Below are 26,748 nucleotides of genomic sequence, written 5' to 3' on the forward strand. Positions count from 1 at the left end.
AATTTCTGTGATACTATACATGACATCCTCCGCCCCCGAACATTTATGTCGTTTTGGTTTGGGGGTGTGACAATGTGTGTCGAAGTTGTATCAGTATATGGATATTACAATGAATCCTTAACTTAATAATAGAATAATTGTTGGGAAAGAGTGGGTAGGTGCATGTAATATATCACACACAATGATATACCCATCGACACAGATTTTTCGAATTCTCATCAGCATTTAGTGTCATACACTGAATCATAAAATTCTAGCGAAGAATTGTTGGAAAGAATGGTTTGATGCGTGCGATAAGTTGTGGTGTTTTAGCTTAATCATCTGCATAGATTTTTCAATTTGAGATCAACGTATGGTATATTACGCAGAATCATAAACCTTTAAAGAATAATATAAGGGAAAGAATGGGTTGGTGCATGTGATATCCTACGGGTACATAGAGTAACCATTGGTATAGAGTTTGAAACTTTTATCAATGTTTGGTATACCACAGTGAATCTACCAGTTTTATTAAGAAGAAATGAAGGAAATAATGGATTGTTTCAGTCATGCCGAGGTGGAAGCAATGTGAATCATAAACAATGTTAACTCATTAGTAAGAAGTGGTTTAATTTTTCGTGTCATAGAGTTAATTTGCAGTCTAGAACTATAAAGCTCACCATCAATTCATTTAATATGGTACATGACTAAATAATAAATATTATAAGCAAAGTGTTAGCCAAAAATGGAAAAAGAATATACAGCCATTTCAGAGGCCCTTTATATAAGCCTCTTCAAAAAAAGCTTTTACGTAGTATCATCAAAGATAAATCTTTTGAAATATTCAATCATTAATTAATTTCCTTTCTTCGAGATATCTACCCCTTGAGTCTAGCTATAAAAGAAAACACATGTGATGGTAAACACATCAACGCACAATACATCTCACTATATATCAAGAGTGATGAATCCATTTATTTTTTAAACGCTACAGATGGATTCTAAGCTTCATATTCATCAAGAGAAACAGAGAAGACGACGTCAATATTTGTAACTAGTTAGTTAACTGGCTCAAATCCATGAAACCATCGTGTCCTCAAGATCAACAAGAGGGAATTCGAGGTGTTATCGAATTATAAGTCAGTGGATGAAAACAAGACTTACTGCATTGATGGTTACTCCTTGCATCCATAATAGTGAGTGAAGGAGAAAGAGGGTATTCACAAGAATAATAGGACATGATGCCATTCTTTTTCTTAGCACCTAGAGCATTGAGATCTTTCTGGATGAATCCAGTTCTCAAAAACTCCGAAGAAAGGAGATGCCGATAAATCTTAGATAGGTATGAAGATGAGTAAGAGAGGATAAAGAATACTTTTAAATACTAGAAGCAAAGCTTAAGAAAACTAAGTAAAAATCTATAAATATAATAAAAGTAGAATTTGTTTGTGTTTTTTTATTTTTCAAAAAGCAAGCAGAAGAAATGTTTAATAGCTAGAAAACAATTAAGTCACTGAAAGCATGCCAAGATTTGCAATCACTTTGTTTAAAGTCTTCTCGTCCAATGCCTTTGTGTAAGTGTAAACCAGCTGATCACTGGATAGAGTGTAGAACACCTCCACTTTTCCTTTCTGAACTATATCCATGATGAATGATAACGGATGCCAATTTGCTTGGTCTTAGAATGTTGCATTGGATTCTGTATCATCTGAATGGAACTGTTGTTATCACATCGGATTGGAGTATTTGAAAAGTTTATAGCATAATATAAAAGCTGATTTTGAATCCATAGGATCTGAGCACAACACCTTCTAGCGGCTACATATTCAGCTTCGTGGTACAACAAGTAATGATGTCTACTTTTTTGTTGGACAAGCTTACTAATCTATCTCCAAGCATTTGAGCTCCTCCTGAAGTGATTTTACGATCAATGCCACATCCACCATGATTGGAGTCTATATATCCCACCAGCTTGAACTTAGAATCACGAGGATACCATAACCTAAGATTGGGTGTATGCTTTAAGTAACGAAATATCCTTTTCACAAAAAAAATATGCGATGCCTTAGGATTGGCTTTATAATGAGCACACAATATAGTAGCAAACATAATGTCAGGGGGACTGGTAGTAAGATAGAGTAGAGAGCCTATAATTCCTTGAAGCAAAGTTGCATTCACATCAACGCCATTTGGAGCAGCGCGAATAGATGATGATGAGGAAATAGGAATCTTTGTCGGCTTACAATCAGAGAAACCGTACTTCTTCAACATATCTACAATATATTTAGCTTAACAAACAAAAATTCAATCAATTACTTGTTTGACCTGCAATCCCAAAAAGAAAGTTAGTTCACCCAATATGCTCATCTCGAACTTCTTATTCATGATCTCCTTGTATTCTGAACTTAGCTTTTCAACAGCGGATCCGAAAATGATATCATCAACATACACTTAAGTAGGATTGATATGAGGTCTTGAATGATTGATGAACAAGGTGTTGTCAATAATTCCTCATTTCTATCCACTTACAAGAAGATAGCTCCCCAATGTGTCATACCATGATCTAGATGCCTGCTTTAAACCATAGACAACTTTATCAAGACGATACACATGATTTGGAAACTCTTCACTTTCAAACCCTTGCTGTTGTTTTAATAAAACTTCTTCTTGAAGATCTCCATGTAAGAAGGTAGTTTTGATATCCTTTTATAGAATTTTAAGTTCCTAAAAGAAGCAAAGGCAAGAAACATGTGAATTGCTTCAAGTCTAGAAACATGAGAAAATGTTTCATCATAGTCTAACCCTTCCAGCTGACAGAAACCTTGATGCAAAACACTAGCTTTGTTTCTTATGATAATACCATCTTGATCCATTTTGTTCCTAAAAACCCAACGAGTGCCAATGATAGTCTTTCCTCGAGGCTTGGGAACAAGAGTCGACACGATGACGTTCAAATTCATTCAGCTCATCCTGCACAACCTTGATCCATTCAACTTCTTTCAAATCATCAGTGACATTCTTTGGTTCAATCATTGAGAAAAAGTTTACAAACTTGCAGAAGTTTCTATTGACTCTGCTACGAGTGAGAAACCTAGAATTTACATCGCCAATGATTTAAGATTCAGGGTGATTTTGAATAATTCTTGGATTACAGCTTTCGTTTGTATTAATTTGAGCAGAGTCTTCATGATTATATGGTTTATCTTCTTTAGGGGTGACAACCTGATCTTCATAGATAGGTCATGAACTGATGAATTGATCAACATTGGGAACAACAGGCTCAACATCATTTGGCAAGAAATCAGGAACAACATCTGAAGGATTGTAGGTAAGTTCATTCAGCATTAATGAGGGGTGATCAACTCAATCATGAATGAACGATTCTTAATTGAACGTAACATGAGTTGTTTCCACAACAATTTTCCTTGAAATATTGAATACTATGAAAGCCTTGGATATACTGGAGTAACCTAGAAATACTCCTTCATCAGATTTAGATTCAAACATCGAGCGCTAATCTCTTTCATTTAAGACATAACAAACACATTCAAACACATGAAAGTAAGAGATGTCCTGTTTCCTTCCCTTTAGTAGCTCATAAGCAGTTTTCCCATGATGCTTAACAATGATGGACCAGTTTTGGGTATACCTCGCTAAGTTATAACTTCAGCCCAAAATGACAAAAGAAGAATAACTTCAATGACCATAGTTCTTCCAGCTTCAATGATAGTTCTAACAACGGAGAAGTTTTTAGAAATTCCTAAGATTGAGAAAAAGTCTTCTAGGGAGGAGTTTCTAAATTTAATTCCATGATCACCCTATAACTGTCTAACGTTGTGATCTTAGAGAGGTTCCATTTGCTTGATAAGAGCAATGATTTCATCAATGGTGTTTTGGTCAAAAATTATGCAAGTACTAATCAACGAAATCGAATGAGAGGTTGTGACGTTCAGGTTGTGTAATAGCAAATGGTAAAAGATAGTGACACAATGGTTTACAAGGAAAGCCCTTGATCCTTGCTAGGATCTCCAACATAAAACCTTGGAAGGTGATAATGATCACCTACGTTGATTATTTTATTGATATAAAATGAAGATTACAATGAGTTCTTACTAAAAATGAGTAAAGAATTTTGTAGAGTAAGCTTAGACCAAAAACAGTGTGTCTTGTTCAGATTAAAAGTGTCAATTTATAGTCTAAACTAGCCAACAAGATGTTCGATATTTCTGGGATCCATTATGACCAACTTCATGGATGTTATTTGACCTAGTATTCCGAGTCAGCATTGTTGAGACGACTCTTCATTGAGAATTGGTCTTCCATTGACTACTTCTGCACATGTGTTAATTATAGACAAAATATTACCGTTATAAATATTAATAAAAATATTAACGTAATTAGCCAGGATCATGAGGTAGCTGAGGATCCTGGATATTTGGGGATCCTAAATATCGTAAGGATCCTTTCCCTAACAATTACCCCCAAGTTATTCTTGAAAATATAGGAGTTAGTTTTATAAATATTAAAGGAATAACTTAAAGTAAATAGATAAAAGGAGATAGAGTAGTAATTTTCAGTTTTAACCCTTAATGACTAGGTAATTTGAAACGTAACGGATAGTTTACTAGCTGTTAACAGTCAAATCATATGCATTGGTCTAGTATAAATATGAGTGATCAATTTCATGATCTTCTATTCGTTCTTCTTTGCTTTTCTAGTGCTATCTTACAATCAGAAGGTAATTCTTTTTCTTCCAGGATTTTATTCTTTCTACCATGGGTTGAAAAATGGTTGTCTCTCATAAAAGCATTTTGGCCCTTCCTAATGATGATTTTACTGACCAAGGGATCCTTTCTTATGAAGAATCATGTTCTTTTGGATATAATGACATTGAGTCTGTAACGACGTAAATTTTAAACCAATTTTTCTCTTTTCATTTTTTTACAAACATCAAAACATCGAGTAATAATTTAAGTTCCAATGTAAATAATATTGTCACGACCGATTACATAAACAAAGATCACAAAATAGTTTTCCCCGAGTGTGTGTACGATCACGTCGGCACCTTCCCACGGTCCTCGCTAGTACCTGAAACACATATCACAACAACTGTAAGCATAAATGCTTAGTGAGTTCCCCAGAATACAACCTACGCACATACGCCTTTCCAGGCCCTGACCTTCCGGTCCATGTGTCTCAGGGGACTTCCGTCCCAACTGGGTAAACCTTCCGGTCCTACCCATTTCAACCTTACGGTCCATTTTACAACGCCTTCCGGCCCATAACAAGCATATCATACAAGACACATATAACGAATAACTTATCACACATAATGCATACATCTCATAGCATATTCGACCTTCCGGTCACACAGTCAACCCTTCCGGGTACAGTATAGTAAGAAGACTCACCTCGTATGTCTCGATAACTCGTGAACTCTGGAAATCACTCGTGCTCGAACCCCCGAGCTGTAATCCTCGTATGACATCATATATTAATAATTATTACTTGTACCACTAAGGTTGACCATCCTTATCAAGGCAACACTAGTCAACCTGGTCAACAGTCTTTGGTCAAATTGACCGGACTCGGCGAGCACACTAGAGTGACTCGGCGAGTCTACCCGTTTTCACTAACTCGAAAGGATTTTCCCTTTGACACGTCGAGTACTCCCCCGACTCGACAAGTTCCACCTGGGCATGAATCACGGGGCCACCGCGACTCAACTCGCCGAGTCGCAAGGACAACTCGGCGAGTCCCAACTCGACTAGGTCCACCTATCAAATACCTTTCTAACTCTCTGTGACTCACTGAGTCACCCACAACTCGGCAGGACTACACACTGGGTGGTCTTAAGGACAATCTTCAAGCTACTCGTCGAGTCTGTTCTTCAGACTCGGCGAGTCCATGCCATGCATCAGCTAAAACTTGCTTTTGCGGTCAGATCCGTTCCATACACACATAGATCTGGCCTTCCCAAGCTCATTTATCACGTAAAGTCTCAGTCTTGGCTGCCATGCAACACATACAAGGCTCTTTTTGGGGAAATAACCTCTAATATGGCAACCCTAGCTTCCAACTCAAAAGAATGGACATAAAGCATAACATTTGGGGCCTTTTGGACCTGCTAAGGTCCAGATCTAAGTTCCATATCTCCATGGGACCTTTCATACTTCAAATCGAAGCCAAAAAAGGCAAGAAGAAACCCTAGATTTGACACATCAACCAAAACACGAAGTTTAGCTCTGAAAGTTACCTCAAGAAGGTTCCGTTGATGAAATAGAAGCAGATCCAAGCGCCCCAACTCTTCAAGCTTGATCTTCTCCTTCGTTTCTTGCAATAACACACAAATAGATGAACAAATAGCCTCTTATCTCACTCACAAGGTCTCTCAGCTGCTTGGGTGCACTCAAGGCTCAAGGTGGCCGCAATGAAGGGCCATAAGGTCCTTTAAATAGGGCTTAGGATCGGAAAATTAGGGTTTCATTAAACAGTGCGGACTCGCCGAGTCCGGACGCGAACCTCTGTCCAAAACCGCGACACGACTCGACGAGTTCGACCTCCAACTCGCCGAGTCCCCTCACAGAATACCAAAAATATGAAAGTAAAGATACCTGGAGATCCGGGCTATTACAATTCACCCTCGAAGTCCCGCTATGCAAATAGCCCCGCATGCTGCTCACGCATCTCAGGCTCCGGCTCCCAGGTCATCTCTGATCCCTTCCGATGCTGCCACTGAACCAATACCAGGGGTACCTCCTTATTCCTCAAAACCTTGATCTTCTGATCTCTGATGGGTACAGGTCTCTCAGCATAGTTCACGCTCACATCCACCTGGATATCCCCTAATGGAACCACTTCCGATTCGTCGGCTATACACTACCTCAACTGCGACACATGGAAAGTGTCGTGAATCGAATAACTCCTTTCCAAGGAGAGACCTTCAGGAGTACAAGATCACCGACCTAAAACTCAAGCTCGAACCTCTGCTTGACCAGCTGAATCTGCTCGGTCATCTGGAGTACGATCTCTGTGCTACCCATAACCCGCTGCCCTACCTCACCCCAACAGATGGGGGTGCGACACCTCCGCCCATACAACAGCTCAAAGGGTGGCATACCAATGCTCGAATGATGGATGTTGTTACACGAGAACTCTGCTAAAGGTAGATAGGTGTCCCAGCTCCCTCCGATATCCAACACACATGCCCGAAGCATGTTCTCGAGTGTCTGAATCGTCCGCTCACTCTGACCGTCTGTCTGGGGATGATATACGGTACTAAAATGTAACCTAGTACCCAACTCCTCATGAAACTTTTTCCAGATCTTGGAAGTGAAACGCACATCACGGTCCGAAATAATCGAGATCGGCACTCCATGCTGCGATACTACCTCCCTCTCATATAACTTTGCCAACTTCTCCGCAGAAGAGCTCTCACTGATGGCTAGAAAATGAGCGCTCTTCGTCAGCCTATCCACGATCACCCAAATCGCATCGACTCCCCTCGCCGTCCGTGGTAACTTGATGATGAAATCCATAGTGATTTGTTCCCACTTCCATTCGGGAATATCTAGCGGTTGCAGCTTACCGTGCGGTCGCTGGTGCTCGGCCTTGACCTGCCGACAGGTCAAGCACCTCTCGACAAACCAAGCGACATCCCTTTTCATACAGGGCCACCAGTACTCCTTAGATCCAAATACATTTTTGTAGCACCGGGATGAATCGAGAATTTCGATCGATGTGCTTCCTCCATCAAAATAGTACGCACACCGCCCACAAACGGTACCCAAATCCGACCCTGAAAAGTCATAAGCCCTCGACCATCCGAGACGAATCCTGATACCTGACCTACAACCCACTCCTTCTTCTGAAGTTCTGGCTTCGCAGCCTCTGCCTGAGCTCCTCGGATAATATCCAAAATCGGGGTCAATACCGTCAATCTCATACAAATATCACGGATCGGGGCGCTTTCCGCCCTACAGCTCAACGCGTCCGCTACCACATTAGCCTTGCCCGGGTGGTACAGGATCCCACAATTGTAATCCTTCACCACATCCAACCACCTCCTCTGTCGCATATTCAGATTTGGCTGATCCATCAAGTACTTCAAGCTCTTATGGTCCGTGTATATCGTACACCAAACCCCATACAAATAGTGTCGCCAGATCTTGAGGGCAAACACCACAGCCCCCAATTCCAGGTCCTGGGTGGGATATCTCGACTCATGAGGCTTCAACTGCCTCGAAGCATACGCTATCACATGACCCCTCTGCATAAGCACCGCCCAAACCCGATATAGAGGCATCACAGTACACCACAAAATCCTCCATCCCTTCCGGGAGTGCAAGCACCGGAGCCTCGCACAATTTCTGATGAAGCGTCTCGAATGAGGACTGCTGCTCCGGTCCCCATGAAAACGTAACACCCTTCCGGGTCATCCTAGTAAGTGGCACAACGATCTTGGAGAAGTCCTTGATAAACCTACGATAATATCCAGCCAAACCCAGAAAACTACTGATCTCGGTGGACGATCTCGGCACCTCCCACCTTAACACCGCCTCAATCTTAGCTTGGTCGACCAATATCCCTTTCTGGTTAACAAGATGCTCGAGGAACTGGACCTCTCGTAACCAGAAATCACACTTAGAGAACTTGGCATACAGTCTATCCGATCTCAAGACCACAAGAATCTCCCTCAAATGTTCCTCATGCTGATCCCTAGACCTCGAATACACCAGAATATCATCGATGAATACGATCACCGACCGATACAGCATCGGGCGGCACACCCGGTTCATAAGATCCATGAACGCGGCCGGGGCATTGGTTAGCCCAAAAGGCATCACCACAAACTCATAATGTCCATAACGAGTTTTGAAAGCAGTCTTCTGGATATCTTCCTCTCGAACCCTCATCTGATGATACCCCGACCTCAAGTCAATCTTGGAGAACCAAGATGCCCCCTGTAACTGATCGAACAGATCGTCGATCCTAGGTAACGGATACTGGTTCTTAACCGTCAACTTGTTCAACTCCCGGTAATCGATACACATCCGGTGTGAACCATCCTTTTTCCTGACGAACAAAATCGGTGCTCCCCAAGGTGAGCTACTCGGTCGAATGAATCCCTTTCCCAACAGCTCCTGAAGCTGCGAGGGTAACTCCTGCATTTCCGGTGGAGTGAGACGATAGGGCGCCTTGGCGATGGGCGCCGCTCCCGGAACCAAATCGATACGAAACTCCACTTGCCTCTCCGGAGGCACACCCGGTAACTCTTCGGGGAACACATCCGAAAACTCGCATACAACCGGAACGTCATCAATCGAATTGGGCCTCCTCGCGGCCACTAGAGTATCCATCACGTAGGCTATGAATCCACTACAGCCCTATTGCAAACTCTGCCTTGCCCTGGCAGCCGAAAAAAACGCCGACCCACAACGGGTCCCCTCGCCATAAACCGTGAGCAGTCCCCCACTAGGGTCTCGAATCATCACCAACTGTCTCTCGCAGTTAATGACTGCTCCAAACTTACTCAACCAGTCCATGCCCATGATAACGAAGACATCTCCCATAGCTATAGGAACCAAGTCTATAGGGAACTCGACCCCAAAAATCTCGAGCACGCATCCTCAAATCACCTCAGTGGCGTATACCGCTTTCTCATTTGCTATAGCAACTCGCAGGGGTCGACTCATCACCTCCCGATCAATACCGATGTGCTGGCTAAAAGCCAACGAAACAAAAGACCGGCTCGCACCAGAGTCAAATAATACCAAAGCAGGCACATAATTCACAACAAAAGTACCGAGGCATATCATAATATAAGCACAATATCTCAATATAAATGGAAATACATGAAAGAATACATACCGGCTACGACATCAGGCGCCGTGTGGACCTCCTCCGCAGTCAACTGGAAAGCTCTCCCACGAGCCTTCGGAGCCTCGACCTTCACTGGCCGAACCTCGGGAACCCTGGCAGCAGGTGTAGATCCCTGGTGAAGCTGGGGGCACTCGGCCCTCCGATGGCCGGTCTGGTTGCAATGAAAGCAAACCATGAATCCCTTGGGGCAATCCCTAGGAATGTGCCCCTCCTTGGCACACTTATAGAAAGCACCCGATCGACATGCCCCCTCGTGACCCTTGCCGCACTTTCCGCAAGTGCGGCCCTTCTGACCTCCGGATCTCGAATCGGCGGACTTGGTCCACTTGGCTGCCGGCTGAGACTGAGCTGGCCGCCGATCCACCCATTGAGACTCGACCACCTCCCTGGCTTGGTTCTCCAACTCGATCTCACGCTTCCTGGAATTCGCCTAAAGCTCAGCAAAAGTCTGATATGACGAGTTCAATACGAACTCTCGGATATCTCTCGTCAGCACTCCCAAATACCGACTCATCAAAGCCTGCTCCGTGGATACCTGCTCGGGGCAGAACATCGCCCTCTCATGAAACATCCGCTTGATCACCGTAACAGATTCATTACCCTGCTTGAGGGTCAAGAACTCCTGAACCAACCGTTCCCTCTCCACCTGGGGAACGTACTCGTCTCTGAACATGGAAGTAAACCTCTCTGAAGTCACAGCTGAGACCTCTTCCAGAGTGAAGTTCGTCGTCACGAACTTTCACCAATCCATTGCTCCCAGGCGGAGCTGGTTCAAGGCGAACCATACCCTCAGATGCTCCGGACATGAACAAGTGTAGAAGCATCCCTCGATATCAGCAATCCATCTCATCATAGCGATCGGATCCTGCGTCCCGTCAAACTCCGGCGGCTTCATGTTGCTGAACTCCCGGAACAGCAACGAGTCACCTCCCTGTGGTCTGGCAGCGGCCACAGCTGCGGTAGCTGCAGCGGCGACGACCTCAATCAACGCGGCATACTGCTCATCAATTGTCTCCATCAGCGTGGTCTTAATAGACCCAAACATCTCCGGAATCTCAGCCCGGATCGCTGCAACTACCTCCTCATGAATCATCTGACGAAGCTTCTTGTCAGTCACACTACTCGTACCAGGTCTGTGGTGTGGTCCAACCATGATGTCTCTGAAATACAACATAAAAATATCAGAGACTCTATCGGGCATAATCGCACTCGATTGCGCAGTCCTACTCAGTCTCTGATACCCAAGGATTCTTACTTGGGATGCCCACTGACCTGGTGTCCTTAGTAGTACAGGCCCAATACTGCCAATTACACCGCGTCAGTATTCACCCCAAGTCCTCCTCCCCAAACCCCGAATCCTGAGTACTCTATTCTTATCATACACTAGTTACCTACTCGCTCTCAAGCACCTCATAGAAGTAGGTTTCCCTAGACTAAGGCATCACGAAAGTAGGCCACTCTAGTCCTAATATGCATACCAAGTCTACTATCATGCGTATCATATCATATCATATCTCATAACACATATTGTAATAGAATTTTGGGGATTTTACCGTTCGGGCACTAGCTGACCGTACACACTCCTTCTTCTTTCGTTGTTTCAAAATCACTTATCAAATTTTATTGATTTATTAAAATTTTCTCAAATCCCGGTTTGAGTTCAGTTACGCCCGAAGGTGTACCCGAATCCCTCAAACCAAGGCTCTGATACCAACTTGTAACGACGTAAATTTTAAACCAGTTTTTCTCTTTTCATTTTTTTACAAACATCAAAACATCGAGTAATAATTTAAGTTCCAATGTAAATAATATTGTCACGACCGATTACATAAACAAAGATCACAAAATAGTTTTCCCCGAGTGTGTGTACGATCACGCCGGCGCCTTCCCACGGTCCTCGCTAGTACCTGAAACACATAACACAAAAACTGTAAGCATAAATGCTTAGTAAGTTCCCCAAAATACCACCATCGCACATACGCCTTTCCAGGCCCTGACCTTCCGGTCCATGTGTCTCAGGGGACTTCCGTACCAACTGGGTAAACCTTCCGGTCCTACCCACGTCAACCTTACGGTCCATTTTACAATGCCTTCCGGCCCATAACAAGCATATCATACAAGGCACATATAACGAATAACTTATCACACATAATGCATACATCTCATATCATATTCGACCTTCCGGTCACACAGTCAAACCCTTCCGGGTACAGTATAGTGAGAAGACTCACCTCGTATGTCTCAATAACTCGTGAACCCTAGAAATCACTCGTGCTCGATCCCCCAAGCTGTAATCCTCTTATGACATCATATATCTATAATTATTACTTGTACCACTAAGGTTGACCATCCTTATCAAGTCAACACTGGTCAACTTGGTCAACAGTCTTTGGTCAAATTGACCGGACTCGGCGAGCACACTAGTGTGACTTGGCGAGTCTACGTGTTTTCACCAACTCGCAAGGATTTTCCCTTTGACACGTCGAGTACTCCCCCGACTCGACGAGTTCCACCTGGGCATAAATCATGGGGCCATCGCGACTCAACTCGCCGAGTCGCAAGGACAACTCGGCGAGTCCCAACTCGACTCGGTCCACCTGTCAAATACCTTTCTAACTCTCTGTGACTCACTGAGTCACCCACAACTCGGCAGGACTACACACTGGGTGGTCTTAAGGACAATCTTCAAGCTACTCGTCGAGTCGGTTCTTCAGACTCGGCGAGTCTATGCCATGCATCAGCTAAAACTTACTTTTGCAGTCAGATCTGTTCCATACACACATAGATCTGGCCTTCCCAAGCTCATTTATCACATAAAGTCTCAGTCTTGGCCGCCATGCAACACATACAAGGCTCTTTTTGGGGATATAACCTCTAATATGGTAACCCTAGCTTCCAAATCAAAAGAATGGACATAAAGCATAACATTTGGGGCCTTTTGGACTTGCTAAGGTCCAGATCTAAGTTCCATATCTCCATGGGACCTTTCATACTTCAAATCCAAGCCAAAAAAGGCAAGAAGAAACCTTAGATTTGACACATCAACCAAAACACGAAGTTTAGCTCTGAAAGTTACCTCAAGAAGGTTCCCTTGATGAAATAGGAGTAGATCTATGCTCCCCAACTCTTCAAGCTTGATCTTCTCCTTCCTTTCTTGCAATAACACACAAATAGATGAACAAATAGCCTCTTATCTCACTCACAAGGTCTCTCCACCCGTTGAGACTCGACCTCCTCCCTGGCCTGGGTCTCCAACTCGATCTCACGCTTCCTGGCATTCGCCTGAAGCTCAGCAAAAGTCTGATATGACGAGTTCAATACGAACTCTCGGATATCTCTCGTCAGTACTCCCAAATACCGACTCATCCGAGCCTGCTCCGTGGACACCTGCTCGGGGCAGAGCATCGCCCTCTAATGAAACATGCGCGTGATCACCGTAACAGAATCATTACCCTGCTTGAGGGTCAAGAACTCCTGAACCAACCATTCCCTCTCCACCTGGGGAACGTACTTGTCTCAGAACATAGCAGTAAACCTCTCCCAAGTCACAGCTGAGACCTCTGCCAGAGTGAAGTTCGCCGTCACGAACTTCCACCAATCCATTGCTCCCAGGCGGAGCTGGTTCAAGGCGAACCATACCCTCAGATGCTCCGGACATGAACAAGTGTAGAAGCATCCCTCGATATCAGCAATCCATCTCATCACAGCGATCGGATCCTGCATCCCGTCAAACTCCGGTGGCTTCGTGTTGCTGAACTCCCGGAACAGCAACGAGTCACCTCCCTGTGGTCTGGCAGCGGCCACAGCTGCGGTAGCTGCAGCGGCGGCGACCTCAGTCAACGCAGCGTACCGCTCATCAATTGTCTCTATCAGCGTGGTCTTAATAGACCCAAACATCTCTAGAATCTCAGCCTGGATCGCTGCAACTACCTCCTCATGAATCATCTGACGAAGCTCCTCGTCAGTCACACTACTCGTACCAGGTCTGTGGCGTGGTCCAACCATGATGTCTCTGAAATACAATATAAAAATATCAGAGACTCTATCGGGCATAATCGCACTCAATTACGCAGTCCTACTCAGTCTCCGATACCCAGGGATTCTTACTTGGGATGCCCACTGACCCGGTGTCCTTAGTAGTACAGGCCCAATACTGCCAATTACACCGCGTCAGTATTCACCCCAAGTCCTCCTCCCCAAACCCCGAATCCTGAGTACTCTATTCTTATCATACACTAGTTACCCACTCGCTCTCAAGCACCTCATAGCAGTAGGTTTCCCTAGACTAAGGCATCACGAAATCAGGCCACTCTAGTCCTAAAATGTATACCAAGTCTACTATCATGCGTATCATATCATATCATATCTCATAACACATATTGTAATAGTATTTTGGGGATTTTACCGTTCGGGCGCTAGCTGACCGTACACACTCCTTCTTCTTTGGTTGTTTCAAAATCAGTTATCAAATTTTATTGATTTATTAAAATTTTCTCAAATCCCCGGCTTGAGTTTAGTTACGCCCGAAGGTGTACCCGAATCCCTCAAACCAAGGCTCTGATACCAACTTGTAACGATGTAAATTTTAAACCAGTTTTTCTCTTTTCATTTTTTTACGAACATCAAAACATCGAGTAATAATTTAAGTTCCAATGTCAATAATATTGTCACGACCGATTACATAAACAAAGATCACAAAATAGTTTTCCCCGAGTGTGTGTACGGTCACGCTGGCGCCTTCCCACGGTCCTCGCTAGTACCTGAAACACATAACACAAAAACTGTAAGCATAAATGCTTAGTGAGTTCCCCAAAATACCACCATCGCACATACGCCTTTCCAGGCCCTGACCTTCCGGTCCATGTGTCTCAGGGGACTTCCGTCCCAACTGGGTAAACCTTCCGGTCCTACCCACGTCAACCTTACGGTCCATTTTACAATGCCTTCCGGCCCATAACAAGCATATCATACAAGGCACATATAACGAATAACTTATCACACATAATGCATACATCTCATATCATATTCGACCTTCCGATCACACAGTCAAACCCTTCCGGGTACAGTATAGTGAGAAGACTCACCTCGTATGTCTCAATAACTCGTGAACCCTGGAAATCACTCGTGCTCGAACCCCCAAGCTGTAATCCTCTTATGACATCATATATCTATAATTATTACTTGTACCACTAAGGTTGACCATCCTTATCAAGTCAACACTGGTCAACTTGGTCAATAGTCTTTGGTCAAATTGATCGAACTCGGCGAACGCACTAGTGTGACTTGGCGAGTCTACACGTTTTCACCAACTCGCAAGGATTTTCCCTTTGACACGTCGAGTACTCCCCCGATTCGACGAGTTCCACCTGGGCATAAATCACGGGGCCATCGCGACTTAACTCGCCGAGTCGCAAGGACAACTCGGCGAGTCCCAACTCGACTCGGTCCACCTGTCAAATACCTTTCTAACTCTCTGTGACTCACTGAGTCACCCACAACTCGGCAGGACTACACACTGGGTGGTCTTAAGGACAATCTTCAAGCTACTCATCGAGTCTGTTCTTCAGACTCGGCGAGTCCATGCCATGCATCAGCTAAAACTTGCTTTTGCGGTCAGATCCGTTCCATACACACATAGATCTGGCCTTCCCAAGCTCATTTATCACGTAAAGTCTCAGTCTTGGCCGCCATGCAACACATACAAGGCTCTTTTTGGGGAAATAACCTCTAATATGGCAACCCTAGCTTCGAACTCAAAAGAATGGACATAAAGCATAACATTTGGGGCCTTCTGGACCTGCTAAGGTCCAGATCTAAGTTCCATATCTCCATGGGACCTTTCTTACTTCAAATCCAAGCCAAAAAAAGGCAAGAAGAAACCCAAGATTTGACACATCAACCAAAACACGAAGTTTAGCTCTGAAAGTTACCTCAAGAAGGTTCCCTTGATGAAATAGGAGTAGATCTAAGCTCCCCAACTCTTCAAGCTTGATCTTCTCCTTCCTTTCTTGCAATAACACACAAATAAATGAACAAATAGCCTCTTATCTCACTCACAAGGTCTCTCAGCCGCTTGGGTGCACTCAAGGCTCAAGGTGGCCGCAATGAAGGGCCATAAGGTCCTTTAAATAGGGCTTAGGACCGGAAAATTAGGGTTTCATTAAACAGCGCGGACTCGCCGAGTCCATCCGTTGGACTTGCCGAGTCGAGACGCGAACCTCTGTCCAAAACCGCGACCCGACTCGGCGAGTTCGACCTCCAACTCGCCGATTCCCCTCACAGAATACCAAAAATATGAAAGTAAAGATACATGGAGATCCGGGTTGTTACAAAGTCTCTAAGACTCAATGGAGTCGTTCCTCCCGGAGCTATATTCAGGCCCTTCGATCCTCTCATCTAGCCAGACTTCATTTCTCCCAGTTGGTTGTGCTTTCCTGATTACCCTTTCTCCTTGTGATTGAGATATCCTTTCCCTAGGATCGTCTCCGAGTTCTTTAGGGTGACTGGTATTTCGTATATCCAGACCATGCCATTGTTTTGGAGGATCCTATATTGGGCTGAATAGATAAATCAATCAAAAGGTCTAGACATGGTCCCTTCTAATTTGGCATACGTATACGATCTCACCACCTTTGGTAATTCCCATTTGCTCCTCAAGTTCAAAACTCTCAGATCCCCTATAGTCTTGAAAACCAAGCATAATGATGGAGCTTGGAATGGGAGATACCTCTTCGTGAGACGTGACTATGTTCCTAATGGGGATCTCTTACACAAAGATTGGGTTAAGAAGGGTAGGATTTCAATTATTTTACTTATGATCATGGAATCTTTTTATTATTTTATTTGTTTCTTTGCAGCCTTAAAACTCGAGGAACTTGTCTTCGTCGCTGAGAATTCTGAAGAGAATATTAAAAAGTTCTTGGCCTTGTCTAAAGTCGAGAGATCCTTCAGATTCGATCAAACCATCCCGTAGGAAAGCTCCCCCACTACTGACCTCATGTTGATGGGTAGGGATCCTTAATTTTTTCTTATTTGTGGTGAGGATCCTTAATAATCTTTTGATGTATACAGGATCCAAGGTGACTCACTCTAGTACTCACTTTACTCTTGTTGATCTCGATACAACCATGTCAGGAGATCATCTGGTGATGAAGAAGGAGAAGAGTTCATCTTCTCTTCCTCCTAAAAGATCAACAGTGGATTTGACAATGATATTTTAGGGTGGGGGGGGGGGGGGATACAAGTAAAATACAAGAAAACTTGTGTTAATATACAAACCATCATTTTATGTTTTATTACGTTTAAATATCTTTTATGTAGAAATACCAAATTTGTAAATGGTTACACGCAAAATACGTTGAAACAAAATGGCTATCATTTTCAACGAAATAATACATGTTAAACTATAATAGGTATAGTTTGGAAAACATTCATACTATTTTACCCTTTCAGGTTCAAGAAACGATTATATAAAAATACGATTATTTTTATATTTTATAACTATTATGAAAAAAGGTAACAATTTGTCACACCCCCGGACCAGGATGGTGGAAACGTCCGGAGGCGGATGACATCATTGTGGGGTATCATAACAATGGAATATAAATGAAACATAGCAGATCCAAACATCATACATTAATATAACAAACTTACATAGTTTTTACATCATGTATTTGTTCTCAAAATACACAAAAGAGATATTAGTAAGTAAATCCCAAACTACAACATAATAATCCCGAATCCGCGATCCATAAACTTGCTTACTATTTTCCTGAAAATACAAGTCATTTGAAAAGCATCAACATCTAATATGTTGGTGACTTCATAAGCATTTTCGTATAAAAATTTGTGATAGTTTAGAAACCCAGAATAATCCAATATTTTCTTGTCAAAGTACTTGTAACTCTTATTTCCAGTTAGGTATAGTTGCAGGTGTGTTTTAGTTTATCATCTTTCGACATTCTATAAAATCATTTTCTCCAGAAAATCCTATATTTCCTTTTCAAAATAGTTGTAAGTCTTGTTTCCAATCAAGTATAGTTGCATGTGTGCTTTTGTTTATCATCTTCTAAAATTGTATAAAATCGTTTTCTCCAGAAAATCCTATATTTCCTTGTCAAAATAGTTGTAAGTCTTGTTTCCAATCAAGTATAGTTGTGTGTGTGTTTTAGTTTATCATCTTTCAAAATTGTATAAAGTTTGTTTATCCCCCAAAAAATCCTATAGTTTCTGATATAAAAATAGCAGTCTTAAAACCGTAAGACTTGTGTGATAAAGTTTCATTCGAAATATACAAAATCATAATTGATGATGAACAAAAGATGTGATCCGAGTAAATTATGTAATCGTTTGTGGTCTTAAAACCCTAAGACCGGGGTTGTGTGAGTAATTAACGGGTGTTTATTGACAATCCGCACAATGCATGTGGACAATCAACAAAAAAAATGTGGACAATCAATACCATCCATGGGGACGATCAACACAATGTGCTTACCGTTTGTAAAGTGTCCCCACGTAAATCTCTAAATAAGATTGTTATATTCTAAGTGAGTCGTTATAACCATATTAATATGAGGGAGTTCCAGGCTTAACGTTCTTCAAGCGTTGTTTTCGTTGAAGACATTTGTCACCCTAGACTGGTCTGTCTAGCTGTAGCAAACAGCGAAGGTGCGGGGTGTCAACCCTGTATAGATCTATACACAAATTCCCGATCTCCTTCCAGGAGACTCTGGTTATAACTCGTATATGACTTTAAACATACACTATTATATAGGTATTGTGATGATGCATCTGACTCGAATGCTAATAGATATTTACGCAAATAGTTGAAATTTGTAATTTATTTAATAAATAACAATAGTTTTACTTGTTGACTGGATGTTTCGTTTTGTTTCATAACCTTAGTTGTGCTCGTTGACTATGTGTTTCGTTACGTTTGTTAACCTTAGTTGTACTCATTGACTAGGTGTTTCGTTTTGCTTAGTTTATTGAAAATAATCCACTTTCAATCGTATATATATATATATATATATATATATATATATATATATATATATATATATATTTACATATATATATATATACATATATATATATATATACATATATATATATATATATATATATATATATATATATATACAAATATATATATATATATATATATATATATATATATCAAAAATGACTCAATACTATTGATGTTGGCAAAAATGGCCCTTCTTTTTATAAATTATCAAATAAGACCCACATTTGTTAAAAAGCATCAAGAGTGATCCAAATATATGAGAATTGTTGAAAAATGGCCCATTTCTTCTAAAATACTCATTCTAGACTCATTTTTAAGAAAATGTTCACAATGGCCCTTATTTATCAAATAGATCCGTTTTGGACCATTTTAATTGAAATATTCATTAATAGCTCAAATTTATCCTATATTCAAAATGGCTATTATATATATATATATATATATATATATATATATATATATATATATATATATATATATATATATATATATATATATATATATATATATATATATATATATATATATATATATATATATATATGGCCGAAAATAATAAACATTTCATAATTTAACATTTTCAAAATATTATGTCCAACAACTTGTTTGAATAATTTCTTTGAGCAATTGCTTATGATTCTTTACATAAGGGTTATGAATTTTAGTTCATATAAACACTAGTTTTTGTTTGAATTCAACAAATAATATGTGAAATATAGTCCAAACTCTTGAGACTTAAACACATACATCATAACATACAAGTATAGACAAGCAATTATACCAAGATTTCAGAAGACCATTGACTTGTATCTTCCCCCAAACTAGTAAAAACTCAAAAATATGTCTATGAAGGTCACCTTGGGTAAAAGATAGTGTAGTTGAAGAGATGAGGTGAGAAATTGGAGCCTAGAACACTTGAAGTTTTGGATGAATTACTTAAGGGTTTTTGCTAGCATAAGGTTATGAACACATAAGTTTATGTGTGAGTAAAAGATTTACAATAACTAAATGTATGAATCATTTAACAAGGCATAAATCACCTACCAAATATTAGGAAGAATTGTGAAGAAAATGGCTTCTGGAACATGGTTGAATGATTGAGAGAGTTTATGGAGATTTCACAGAACGTGAAATAAGTTTGTGGAATAAGAAATGGGGTTTACGCACCTTCATATGGGAATAAGGAAATTGATTTGATATGTGATTGGCTTACTGGTGGGTAATGCATAGGTTACTGAGATTTATATTGGAAATAGTCAATTACATCTCACAATCCATAAACACCTTGAATTGGAAAGGGGTTCATCGTCTAAATGGGTTTAGGCAAGGGTTTACACTCCAAGGGAGGTCCCTTAAGGTGTTCACGGTCTAAATGATGCCTAGGATGGTGTTCATTGTCATGTCTCCTTCTTCAAATTATGTTCACAGTCCACCTTTGGTGGTTTGAGGTAGTTCACAACCAAAGTGGCCTCTTGAAAGTTGTTCTTGGCCTAGATTCCTTCCCTTTAGGTGTTCACGACCATTCTTTTGATGTTTATGGTGGTCCATAGTTGATGTTTGTTTCTAGGGAAGAGTTCATGATCCTAAAGTGTAGGAACTTAAATATGTTTCCTTTATTTTTTGTGTGATTAATATTTTGACGTAAATCCAATATCACATTCGATTTCTTTGCTCATGAGAGTTTAGGGTAGCATAATTACATTACTATAACATAATATTAGTAATATAGTTATAATTGTTACATATACAAGACCCCTTTTGACTTGGTTTTTGGATCGGAGAATTTCTAGTTGTGACATCATCCCCCCGTTAGAGGGAATTTCATCCCGAGATTCTTTAGAAGTTATTCTTACGAACTAGCGAAAAGGTGAAAGTATTTTTGCATCATCTAATGCTCGCATTCTCGTGTGAATTCAAGTCCGCACTTGCCATTCCATCTAACCTTCACAATGGGGATGCGACTTTATTTCGTTTGCTTAACTTCTCTATGCATATTATTGATCGACTGCTCAACGAATAGCAAGGTCTTCATTCACTTCAATTTCATTGGGTGGAACTACTTGAATTTCGTCTGATAGACTATTCTTTAGGTTTGAGACATAGAACACAGGGATACATTACGAAGTTCTGAGATCCTCACTTGGCGTTCTAGTGGACCTTCACTAATAGTGTTTGATTGTGTTCTTTGATTTCCCAGCATATGATTTCCACATGTTCCTTTTTGGGTGTGGGTTCTTGTTTCCATTGATCTTGTCGAGTGGGACAATGAGGTCTTTGGTGGTCCAACACTTATTAGGTTTGAATTTGTGGAATGGGAAATGTATGAAGCTGACTTCTTATGATAACTGAAGGTCGTTGGTTACCGGACCTATCTTGGTGAGGGTCTCGGATGGTATTCTAAGGATCGTGCTCCTGGTGTCCTAGATGTAGATATCTTGGCCTTGAGGATTGGTGCTATGGTTACCAATGTTGAGGTTGCGTGTGTTGTAACTGAGCTTATGAGTCTTAGGTTACCTTACGAGTTTTCTTCTTATGGGATTCTGAGCTGGAGGTAGGTCGACTTTTGTCTGCACTTTGATATTAACCGAGCAAATCTCTCGGGGTAGGGAATATTGATCCTTGAGGATGGGTTTGTTTGAATTCTTAATAGTCATTGGTTCTATAGGTAATTCGTCTTTCTCCTTTATGATTCGGATGGGTGCTTCCTGTGGTTAGAGGCTTGGTCTGATGTTTTCCTTACTTATTATATCATTCTTGTGATCAGACACCAAATGTTTTTGTGATGGTGTTAAGTGGTATTGAGGGTTTGGTTATTGGGACGGTTCCAAGAGTCGATTCGATTCCAAACTCAACATAGCACATGGTTGATGTTTCCAAAGGGACTTAGGGAATATCTGGAGGAGGTTGTAAACCTCTGGGGTTCCTTTGATGCTTGTTGTTCCCTATTTCTCATCTTTATTGTGGGCTAGGAAGGAGCGTGGTATCTCTTACATAAGGGCTTATGTGTCTGGATGCTAGGGATTTGACGTTATAGGTTGAAAGAGTTTTGTTATTCGATTGGGTAAGATGGAAGGTCTTTGTATGGTGAGATTGGAGCCAGTTCGTGCTAATTGATGACGTTGGACTCCTTAACATAACATATGTTATGTCGATTTGAAGGGCTGGTTGTTAAGAATGATAGGGTGTTCTACGTTCATGTTCCTATCACTACCAGTTTCGTTCTTGTTCCTATCTATTTTTCTCCTGGTTTTTAGATGTTCTAGTAATACGAGTGCTCTGACATAAAATGATGGGATTCGCAGTCTGACTTCTACTAAGTTTTTCTATGATAGTTAGGTGTAACCTAACTGCATATTATTAAGATTGAAAAGAAAGTTGACTGAGTGGTTCTGCCCTAATCCAAAATCAGACCAGTGATAGAAAATAAGGCGAGATCACACACTCTTAGTTCGTAGAATCTTAATTATATATGACCCTAATGTTTATACGGAACTATCTTGGTTCACCTACAAGGATCTCTAGTTTCGTTGTGATTAACATGCTTTGTTCGGATGAGGAAATAATTTTTTTATTATGTTTTTAATTGACGGGAATGTACCAAAAATCTTGGTAGGATTCCTTGTGGCTTCTTCATGTCCAGTTGTCAACACCTCCGGCTCCTCCATCATTCTTTTCTATTGGACACTCCCTTTTAAAATGTCCTGTTTCACTGCATGCTTATGAACTCACCAACTTAAATGTTGATACACTTTCAAAATCACTTGTATTCTCATGGAACCGGTAGACAGGTACACTATAGGTTTTGAGAAGACGGAGCTTCGTAGAGTCGCGTATTTTATAATTTTTCTATACACTTTTGATTACATACAAACTGTGTATTGAATAGATGCAAATAATTTACTTTATCAATGTAACAGTTGTGTTTGCTTTGATTACTATTATACAATTGTTGTGATACTATACATGACGTCCTCCGCCCCCGAACATTTATGTCGTTTTGGTTTGGGGGTGTGACAATGTGTGTCGAAGTTGTATCAGTATATGGATATTACAATGAATCCTTAACCTAAAAATAGAATAATTGTTGGGAAAGAGTGGGTAGGTGCATGTAATATATCACACACAATGATATACCCATCGACACAGATTTTTTGAATTCTCGTCAGCATTTAGTATCATACACTGAATCATAAAATTCTAGCGAAGAATTGTTGGAAAGAATGGTTTGATGCGTGCGATAAGTTGTGGTGTTTTAGCTTAATCATCTGCATAGATTTTTCAATTTGAGATCAACGTATGGTATATTACGCAGAATCATAAACCTTTAAAGAATAATATAAGGGAAAGAATGGGTTGGTGCATGTGATATCCTACGGGTACATAGAGTAACCATTGGTATAGAGTTTGAAACTTTTATCAATGTTTGGTATACCACAGTGAATCTACCAGTTTTATTAAGAAGAAATGAAGGAAATAATGGATTGTTTCAGTCATGCCGAGGTGGAATCAATATGAATCATAAACAATGTTAACTCATTAGTAAGAAGTGGTTTAATTTTTCGTGTCATAGAGTTAATTTGCAGTCTAGAACTATAAAGCTCACCATCAATTCATTTAATATGGTACATGACTAAATAATAAATATTATAAGCAAAGTGTTAGCCAAAAATGGAAAAAGAATATACAGCCTTTTCAGAGGCCCTTTATATAAGCCTCTTCAAAAAAGCTTTTACGTAGTATCATCAAAGATAAATCTTTTGAAATATCCAATCATTAATTAATTTCCTTTCTTCGAGATATCTACCCCTCGAGTCTAGCTATAAAAGAAAACACATGTGATGGTAAACACGTCAACGCACAATACATCTCACTATATATCAAGAGTGATGAATCCATTTATTTTTTAAATGCTGCAGATGGATTCAAAGCTTCATATTCATCAAGAGAAACAGAGAAGAAGACGTCAATATTTGTAACTAGTTAGTTAACTGGCTCAAATCCATGAAACCATTGTGTCCTCAAGATCAACAAGAGGGAATTCGAGGTGTTATCGAATTATAAGTCAGTAGATGAAAACAAGACTTACTGCATTGATGGTTACTCCTTGCATCCGTAATAGTGAGTGAAGGAGAAAGAGGGTATTCACAAGAATAATAGGACATGATGCCATTCTTTTTCTTAGCACCTAGAGCATTGAGATCTTTCTGGATGAATCCAGTTCTCAAAAACTCCGAAGAAAGGAGATGCCGATAAATCTTAGATAGGTATGAAGATGAATAAGAGAGGATAAAGAATACTTGTAAATACTAGAAGCAAAGCTTAAGCAAATTAAGTAAAAATCTATAAATATAATAAAAGTAGAATTTGTTTGTGTTTTTCTATTTTTCAAAAAGCAAGCAGAAAAAATGTTTAATAGCTAGAAAACAATTAAGTCATTTAAAGCATGCCAAGATTTGCAATCAATTTGTTTAAAGTCTTCTCGTCCAATGCCTTTGTGTAAGTGTAAACTAGCTGATCACTGGATAGAATGTAGAACACCTCCACTTTTCCTTTCTGAACTATATCCATGATGAATGATAACGGATGCCAATTTGCTTGGTCTTAGAATGTTGCATTGGATTCTGTATCATCTGAATGGAACTGGTGTTATCACATCGGATTGGAGTATTTGAAAAGTTTATAGCATAATATAAAAGCTGATTTTGAATCCATAGGATCTGAGCACAACACCTTCTAGCGGCTACATATTCAGCTTCGTGGTACAACAAGTAATGATGTCTACTTTTTTGTTGGACAAGCTTACTAATCTATCTCCAAGCATTTGAGCTCCTCCTGAAGTGATTTTACGATCAATGCCACATCCACCATGATTGGAGTCTATATATCCCACCAGCTTGAACTTAGAATCACGAGGATACCATAACCTAAGATTGGGTGTATGCTTTAAGTAACGAAATATCCTTTTCACAACAAAAATATGCGATGCCTTAGGATTGGCTTGATAATGAGCACACAATATAGTAGCAAACATAATATCAGGGGGACTGGTAGTAAGATAGAGTAGAGAGCCTATAATTCCTTGAAGCAAAGTTGCATTCACATCAACGCCGTTTGGAGCAGCGCAAATAGATGATGATGAGGAAATAGGAATCTTTGTCGGCTTACAATCAGAGAAACCGTACTTCTTCAACATATCTACAATATATTTAGCTTAACAAACAAAAATTCAATCAATTACTTGTTTGACCTGCAATCCCAAAAAGAAAGTTAGTTCACCCAATATGCTCATCTCGAACTTCTTATTCATGATCTCCTTGCATTCTGAACTTAGCTTTTCAACAGCGGATCCGAAAATGATATCATCAACATACACTTAAGTAGGATTGATATGAGGTCTTGAATGATTGATGAACAAGGTTTTGTCAATCATTCGTCATTTGTATCCACTTGCAAGAAGATAGCTCCCCAATGTGTCATACCATGATCTAGATGCCTGCTTTAAACCATAGACAACTTTATCAAGACGATACACATGATTTGGAAACTCCTCACTTTCAAACCCTTGTTGTTGTTTTAATAAAACTTCTTCTTGAAGATCTCCATGTAAGAAGGTAGTTTTGATATCCTTTGATAGAATTTTAAGTTCTTAAAAGAAGCAAAGGAAAGAAACATGTGAATTGCTTCAAGTCTAGAAACATGAGAAAATGTTTCATCATAGTCTAACCCTTCCAGCTGACAGAAACCTTGATGCAAAACACTAGCTTTGTTTCTTATGATAATACCATCTTGATGCATTTTATTCCTAAAAACCCAACGAGTGCCAATGATAGTCTTTCCTCGAGGCTTGGGAACAAGAGTCGACACGCTGACGTTCAAATTCATTCAGCTCATCCTACACAACCTTGATCCATTCAACTTCTTTCAAATCATCAGTGACATTCTTTGGTTCAATCATTGAGACAAAGTTTACAAACTTGCAGAAGTTTCTATTGACTCTGCTACGAGTGAGAAACCTAGAATTTACATCGCCAATGATTTAAGATTTAGGGTGATTTTGAATAATTCTTGGATTACAGCTTTCGTTTGTATTAAGTTGAGCAGAGTCTTCATGATTATATGATAGGTCATGAACTGATGAATTGATCAACATTGGGAACAACAGGCTCAACATCATTTGGCAAGAAATCAGGAACAACATCTGAAGGATTGTAGGTAAGTTCATTCAGCATTAATGAGGGGTGATCAACTCAATCATGAATGAACGAGTCTTAATTGAAGGTAACATGAGTTGTTTCCACAACAATTTTCCTTGAAATATTGAATACTATGAAAGCCTTGGATATACTGGAGTAACCTAGAAATACTCCTTCATCAGATTTAGATTCAAACTTCGAGCACTAATCTCTTTCATTTAAGACATAACAAACACATTCAAACACATGAAAGTAAGAGATGTCATGTTTCCTTCCCTTTAGTAGCTCATAAGCAGTTTTCCCATGATGCTTAACAATGATGGACCAGTTTTGGGTATACCTCGCTAAGTGATAACTTCAGCCCAAAATGACAAAAGAAGGATAGCTTCAATGACCATAGTTCTTCCAGCTTCAATGATAGTTCTAACAACGGAGAAGTTTTTAGAAATTCCTAAGATTGAGAAAAAGTCTTCTAGGGAGGAGTTTCTAAATTTAATTCCATGATCACCCTATAACTGTCTAACGTTGTGATCTTAGAGAGGTTCCATTTGCTTGATAAGAACAATGATTTCATCAATGGTGTTTTGGTCAACAATTACGCAAGTACTAATCAACGAAATCGAATGAGAGGTTGTGACGTTCAGGTTGTGTAATAGCAAATGGTAA

The 26,748-nt window shown here is 40.3% G+C and overlaps 1 protein-coding gene across 1 annotated transcript; it reads right to left on the reverse strand.

Moving 5' to 3' along the window:
• Nucleotides 1–1,484: 1,484 nt before the first annotated feature.
• Nucleotides 1,485–26,118, reverse strand: LOC145011325 (uncharacterized). Its single transcript, XM_078970027.1, has 7 exons — nt 26,022–26,118; nt 25,128–25,136; nt 24,693–25,084; nt 23,976–24,195; nt 2,296–2,304; nt 1,861–2,252; nt 1,485–1,610 (listed from the first exon to the last, which is right to left on the reverse strand). The coding sequence occupies exons 1-7, from the start codon at nt 26,116–26,118 to the stop codon at nt 1,485–1,487; spliced, it is 1,245 nt and encodes a 414-aa protein (XP_078826153.1).
• Between the last annotated feature and the right edge of the window lie 630 nt (nt 26,119–26,748).

The sequence above is a fragment of the Lactuca saligna genome, chromosome 1 (genome assembly GCF_052625555.1).
Source record: "Lactuca saligna cultivar CGN05327 chromosome 1, ASM5262555v1, whole genome shotgun sequence".
NCBI lineage: Eukaryota > Viridiplantae > Streptophyta > Magnoliopsida > Asterales > Asteraceae > Lactuca > Lactuca saligna.